The 7,541-nt window shown below is 48.4% G+C and overlaps 1 protein-coding gene across 1 annotated transcript in view; it reads right to left on the bottom strand.

The window, feature by feature from the left end:
- Nucleotides 1–200: 200 nt before the first annotated feature.
- The window catches only part of LOC140399684 (myosin-10), a 91,283-nt gene continuing 83,942 nt past the window's right edge, over nt 201–7,541 (bottom strand). The window contains exon 6 of the mRNA XM_072489228.1: nt 201–251. Within this exon, the coding sequence (XP_072345329.1) occupies nt 201–251 (51 nt within the window). The remainder of the gene's footprint in view (nt 252–7,541) is intronic.

The following is a 7,541-nucleotide window of genomic DNA, read 5'->3' as shown; positions in this document are numbered from 1 at the left end:
GGGCATGTTCCTGGGCTGTAATTATCCTTGTACTTTGTTCTGAAGCTGATTGGTTGTATGTAAATGCGTGTCCGAGCTAACCTGGCCCTTTGAATCTGGATATTAAACCGATGTACACCTTAGCTCAAGCGATAAAGTGCGCTGACAACAGACTCCGAGAGCTCTGATATAATAAATTGCTTATTTACTCATTCAATGTCCTACAAGTCAATACTTGCATACTCATCTACAGCAACAGTGAAGGGTGAAGGCTGACAATCATAAGGATACCTGGACAGTATCATTAAGCATAAATGTCTCATAAGAGCCAAACTCGACACTGGTGCGAGAGCCAACCTTATCAATCTGTCCCAGCCATGGATTCTTAGAATCAGCATCAGAGAGGTCTACAGCATTGGGAGCAGTTTTTAGGGGCCCCGTATCTCAGGAAGGACGGGCCGGGGCCTTGCAAAGGGTCCAGAGGGAGGTTCGCAAGAACGACCCCTGGAACGAAGAGCTTGTCGTACGAGGGACGGCCGAGGACTCTGGGTCTGTACTCGTTGGGAGTTGAGAAGGACGAGGGGGGGGGGGGGGATCTTATTGAAACTTACAGGATACGGCCCGGCCTGGATAGGACGTTTCCGCTTGTAGGAAAAACTAGAAGCAGAGGGGACACAATCTCAGACCGAAGGGGCGATCCTTTCGAACAGAGTTGAGGAGGAATTTCTCCAGCCGGAGGGAGGTGAATCTGTGGAAGTCTTTGCCACAGGAGGCTGTGGAGGCCAAATCACTGAGTGTCTTTAAGACAGAGTGTTGCTAACTTTGGTTGGCTGTTAATTTGTTGCCCGTTGTGTCTTTACTTAATTGGCTCTGTTTCTATAACCTTTGCTCTCGAGTCGCCAGGTATCTTTATGATACCTCCACGAGGTTCAAGTTCAAGTGCTGATCAATATCTCGACACACCAATTAGTAAGATTCAAATCAAAACACATTTATTACACACAGTCAATCACTACTCATGCATAAAACACTACTTACTAGACTATCTCTAACACTAAAAGGCCTATACTTAGCTTCAGACTGGCCCACCAGGTCAGGGGAACAAATGGCCTTTCGTTCGATCTGAGTCTGCAGGATTCAAAAGCCGGTATGGACTGGTAGCTGGGAGCACCTATCTCGTAGCGAGCGTTGACTGGAGACTTACTTGGTTGGCGTGGCCACTTGGACAGGTCACCCCCACGGGTTTGCTTCGCGTTGCTGAGTGACCCTGCCCCAGGAAGGACGAATTGAACTTGGGGGGGGCTCTACTTTATAGTCCCCAGGGGCTCCGCGCCATTCGGGGCGGACCCCGTATCTCGTCCCAAGTGAGTGGACTGCGTCCCGATCACCTGGATCGATTTCTCCAATACTGGAGCCGTTCCCTGATCGCTGGGCGGTCCCCGAGTGTCCGTTGGCCTTCCTTTGTCTTGGCTCCCGGTGGCGCCGAGGAGTCTGGCTTGTCCTCGTTCACCTTCAATGTTTCAATTGCGCCCGGGGATCGCTCATTAGTATGCGAATGGCTGCGGGTTTCAGTGCTGTCTGGGTTTCTACAAGTTCTGACACACAGGAAACTTTGCACTTGGGGCTGGTTTAGCACAGGGCTGAATCGCTGGCTTTGAAAGCAGACCAAGGCAGGCCAGCAGCACGGTTCGATTCCCGTACCAGCCTCCCCGAACAGGTGCCGGAATGTGGCGACTAGGGGCTTTTCACAGTAACTTCATTTGAAGCCTACTTGTGACGATAAGCGATTTTCACTTTCATTTCATTTCACCTGCTAGTCTTTCCTGGCTTGGCTGAATTTCCCTGCAGTCTTTGCGGACTTCCATTTTAAGTGGGGAAGTGGCCAACCAAGGTGGCTACAAGAGATAGATCGGTTCTTGATTAATAAGGGGGGGGGGGAATCAGGGGTTATGGGGAGAAGGCAGGAGAATGTTAAAACATGCTGCTGTGCAGAGGGACCTGGGTGTTCTGGTGCACGAGTCGCAAAAAGTTGGTGTGCAGGTGCAGCAGGTGATTAAGAAGGCTAATCGAGTTTTGTCTTGCATTGCTAGAGGGATGGAGTTCAAGACTAGGGAGGTTATGCTGCAATTGTATAAGGTGTTAGTGAGGCCACATCTGGAGTATTGTGTTCAGTTTTGGTCTCCTTACCTGAGAAAGGACATATTGGCACTGGAGGGAGTGCAGAGGAGATTCACTAGGTTGATCCCAGAGTTGAGGGGATTAGATTATGACGAGAGGTTGAGTAGACTGGGACTGTACTCGTTGGAATTTAGAAGGATGCGGGGGATCTTATTGAGACATATAAAATTATGAAAGGAATAGATAGGATAGATGCGGGCAGGTTGTTTCCACTGGTCGGGGAAAGCAGAACTAGGGGGCATAGCCTCAAAATAAGGGGAAGTAGATTTAGGACTGAGTTTCGGAGGAACTTCTTCACCCAAAGGGTTGTGAATCTACGGAATTCCTTGCCCAGTGAAGCAGTAGAGGCTCCTTCATTAAATGTTTTTAAGATAAAGATAGATAGTTTTTTGAAGAATAAAGGGATTAAGGGTTATGGTGTTCGGGCCGGAAAGTGGAGCTGAGTCCACAAAAGATCAGCCATGATCTCATTGAATGGCGGAGCAGGCTCGAGGGGCCGACTCTTGCTCCTAGTTCCTATGTAATGGGGTTAAGATCACTCCTTAGCCTCCGACGCTCCAGGGAAATATAAGGTTGCAGCCTTTTACCTGAGAGCTCAGGCCGTCAAGTCCTTGTCAACATTTCCTGCTGTGACTGCTTCTCATGCCTCAGAGGATTCCCACGCGGAAACGATTTCCCTCAGGCGCTCCAGGGTGCGTTACCCGACACGCACTAATGTTCCATCGAAGGAAGGTGCCAAGCCCAACGCCATTGAGGGCTAACCTAAAGACGGAGCTAGAGAGAATGACTTCCTCGGGCGTCACTACGTGTATCGACCTCCCGGCAGACTGGATTTATTCCTCGGGTCTGGGTTGAGAAACGTAAGTACCCAATTCCTTTTTTTTCCAGTCAAGGGGCAATTTGCCAACCCTGCTCATCTTTGGGTTCTGGTTGGCGAGGCCCACGCAGACACAGGCAGTATGGGCGGTCGCCACACGCACAGTGGCCCCCTACAGGCAGTGAAACGAACTGAGAGCACTTAACCCTCTTGGGAGTGGTCCAGGAGCTGCCAATCGAAGCTTGACGCCGATCAACATCGAGGGGAGGAGATCTGATCGGTGCCTGGCATCTCGCATGTCAAGATGGCGCAGGGGTTAGCGCTGCTGCTTCACGACTTTACAAGGGCTGACTCGTGGGCGGCACCGGAGCGCAGTGGCGAGCACTGCTGCTTCACAGCGCCAGGGACCCGGGTTCGATTCCCGGATTGGGTTGCTGTCTGGGCGGAGTCTGCACGTTTCTCCCCCCCCTCCCCGGTGTCTGCGTGCGTTTCCTCCGGGGGCTCCGGTTTCCTCCCACAAGCCCCGAAGGACGTGCTGTTAGGGTGAATCGGACATTCTGAATTCTCCCTCTGTGTACCCGAACAGGCGCCGGAATGTGGCGACGAGGGGATTTTCACAGTAACTTCATTGCAGTGTTAATGTAAGCCTACTTGTGACACTAATAAAGATTATTATTAATGTGGCGACGAGGGTATTTTCACAGTAACGTCAGTGCCGGGTTAATGTGAGCCTACTTGTGACACTAATAAAGATTATTATTAATGTGGCGACGAGGAGATTTTCACAGTAACGTCAGTGCCGGGTTAATGTAAGCCTACTTGTGACGCTAATAAAGATTATTATTAATGTGGCGACGAGGGTATTTTCACAGTAACGTCAGTGCCGTGTTAATGTAAGCCTACTTGTGACACTAATAAAGATTATTATTAATGTGGCGACGAGGGGATTTTCACAGTAACGTCAGTGCCGGGTTAATGTGAGCCTACTTGTGACAATAATAAAGATTATTATTAATGTGGCGACGAGGTGATTTTCACAGTAACGTCAGTGCCGGGTTAATGTAAACCTACTTGTGACACTAATAAAGATTATTATTAATGTGGCGACGAGGTGATTTTCACAGTAACGTCAGTGCCGGGTTAATGTAAACCTACTTGTGACACTAATAAAGATTATTATTAATGTGGCGACGAGGGTATTTTCACAGTAACGTCAGTGCCGGGTTAATCTGAGCCTACTTGTGACACTAATAAAGATTATTATTAATGTGGCGACGAGGGGATTTTCACAGTAACGTCAGTGCCGCGTTAATGTGAGCCGACTTGTGACACTAATAAAGATTATTATTAATGTGGCGACGAGGTGATTTTCACAGTAACGTCAGTGCTGGGTTAATGTAAGCCTACTTGTGACACTAATAAAGATTATTATTAATGTGGCGACGAGGGGATTTTCACAGTAACGTCAGTGCCGGGTTAATGTAAGCCTACTTGTGACACTAATAAAGATTATTATTAATGTGGCGACGAGGATATTTTCACAGTAACGTCAGTGCCGGGTTAATCTGAGCCTACTTGTGACACTAATAAAGATTATTATCAATGTGGCGACGAGGATATTTTCACAGTAACGTCAGTGCCGGGTTAATGTAAACCTACTTGTGACACTAATAAAGATTATTATTAATGTGGCGACGAGGGGATTTTCACAGTAATGTCAGTGCTGGGTTAATGTAAACCTACTTGTGACACTAATAAAGATTATTATTAATGTGGCGACGAGGGGATTTTCACAGTAACGTCAGTGCCGGGTTAATGTGAGCCTACTTGTGACACTAATAAAGATTATTATTAATGTGGCGACGAGGGGATTTTCACAGTAACGTCAGTGCCGGGTTAATCTGAGCCTACTTGTGACACTAATAAAGATTATTATTAATGTGGCGACGAGGGGATTTTCACAGTAACGTCAGTGCCACGTTAATGTGAGCTGACTTGTGACACTAATAAAGATTATTATCAATGTGGCGACGAGGGGATTTTCACAGTAACGTCAGTGCCGGGTTAATCTGAGCCTACTTGTGACACTAATAAAGATTATTATTAATGTGGCGACGAGGGGATTTTCACAGTAACGTCAGTGCCACGTTAATGTGAGCTGACTTGTGACACTAATAAAGATTATTATCAATGTGGCGACGAGGGGATTTTCACAGTAACGTCAGTGCCGGGTTAATGTGAGCCTACTTGTGACAATAATAAAGATTATTATTAATGTGGCGACGAGGGGCTTTTCACAGTAACGTCAGTGCCGAGTTAATGTGAGCCTACTTGTGACACTAATAAAGATTATTATTAATGTGGCGACGAGGGGATTTTCACAGTAACATCAGTGCCGGGTTAATCTGAGCCTACTTGTGACACTAATAAAGATTATTATTAATGTGGCGACGAGGGGATTTTCACAGTAACGTCAGTGCCGCGTTAATGTGAGCCTACTTGTGACAATAATAAAGATTATTATCAATGTGGCGACGAGGGGATTTTCGCAGTAGCTTCCTTGCAGTGTTATAGTAAGCCTACTTGAGACAATAAAGATTGTTATTATTATTATTGATATCGAACCTCCACACGGGGTGACCTGTATCGAGGAAACCAACAAGGGCCCGCGTTGCAGAGGGTGAGAAGGTATCTTCGCGAAGGACCAGCGGGAGAATCTTGCTCCCGTTCCTGCAACGTGAGAGCAGCTTTTTGCGATCGGTGGAAAGGGGATGTGATGGTATGCACGCAACGATTGTGTAACGTTACACCCGACCTCCGACCACTAGGTGGCAGCGTTAACCCACCACGTGGCCCTGTGGCTGGGGAGTTGGGAGTAGGCCGTGCTGGAGGACACACGGTGTATGCATTAGCTCGACAATAGTTAGTGTTCGTAGTTTATTATTTTATTTTGTTGTTTCACGATGAATTATTTAAATTTGATGTTCTGGAGTTCATTATTCACCAATCAGTCCACACAATCACACATATCCTCCCCTCTCTATTCCTCCCTTCATCTCTCCTTCCTTCCCTCCCTCCCGCTAGCTCTCCCTCCTTCTCTCTCCAATTCCCTCCCTCTTTCCCTCTCCCTCCCTCCACCTTATCTCTCTCTCTCCTTCCCTCCCTCCCACATTCTCTCCCTCTCACTTTCCCCCTACGTCGCCATCCCTTCCTCCAACTCTCTCCCACCCTTCCCCTCCGTCTCTCTCCCTCCCTCTCTCTCTCCCTCTCTCCTCTCCCTCCCTCCCTCTGTTTCCCTCTCCCTCCCTCTCCCTCCTTCCACCCCATCTCTCTCTCTCTCTCCCTCCTTCTCTCCCTCCCTCTCTCCCACATTCTCTCCCTCCCTCTCACTTTCCCCCCTACGTCTCCATCCCTCCCTCCAACTCTCTCCCTCCCTCTGTTTCCCTCTCCCTCCCTCTCCCTGCTGCCTCCGCGTCTCTCTCTCTCTCTCTCCCACCCTCTCTCCCTCCCGCCCTCTCTCTTTCCCCCTCCATCTCTGGTGCGGCCGCATTTGGAGTATTGCGTGCAATTCTGGTCGCCGCATTATAGGAAGGATGTGGAAGCATTGGAAAGGGTGCAGAGGAGATTTACCAGAATGTTGCCTGGTACGGAGGGAAGATCTTACGAGGAAAGGCTGAGGGACTGGAGGCTGTTTTCGTTAGAGAGAAGAAGGTTAAGAGGAGACTTAATTGAGGCATACAGGATGATCAGAGGATTGGATAGGGTGGACAGTGAGAGCCTTTTTCCTCGGATGGTGACGTCTAGCACGAGGGGACATAGCTTTAAATTGAGGGGAGATAGATATAGGACAGATGTCAGAGGTAGGTTCTTTACTCCGAGAGTAGTAAGGGCGTGGAATGCCCTGCCTGCAACAGTAGTGGACTCGCCAACGCTAAGGGCATTCAAATGGTCATTGGATAGACATATGGACGATAAGGGAATAGTGTAGATGGGCTTTAGAGTGCTTTCACAGGTCGGCGCAACATCGAGGGCCGAAGGGCCTGTACTGCGCTGTAATGTTCTATGTTCTAACCCTAACCCTAACCCTAACCCTAAGGGCATTCAAATGGTCATTGGATAGACATATAGACGATAAGGGAATAGTGTAGATGGGCTTTAGAGTGGTTTCACAGGTCGGCGCAACATCGAGACTGAAGGACCTGTACTGCGCTGTAATGTTCTATGTTCTAACCCTAACCCTAACCCTAAGGGCATTCAAATGGTCATTGGATAGACATATGGACGATAAGGGAATAGTGTAGATGGGCTTTAGAGTGGTTTCACAGGTCGGCACAACATCGAGGGCCGAAGGGCCTGTCCTGCGCTGTAATGTTCTATGTTCTAACCCTAACCCTAACCCTAAGGGCATTCAAATGGTCATTGGATAGACATATGGACGATAAGGGAATAGTGTAGATGGGCTTTAGAGTGGTTTCACAGGTCGGCGCAACATCGAGGGCCGAAGGGCCTGTACTGCGCTATAATGTTCGACGTTCTATGTTCTAATCTCCATCCCACCCTCCAACTC

Source organism: Scyliorhinus torazame, chromosome 23 (assembly GCF_047496885.1).
Source record: "Scyliorhinus torazame isolate Kashiwa2021f chromosome 23, sScyTor2.1, whole genome shotgun sequence".
Lineage (NCBI taxonomy): Eukaryota > Metazoa > Chordata > Chondrichthyes > Carcharhiniformes > Scyliorhinidae > Scyliorhinus > Scyliorhinus torazame.
The sequence above is the reverse complement of the archived record's forward strand: the minus strand, read 5'-3'. Positions and strand labels throughout refer to the sequence as shown.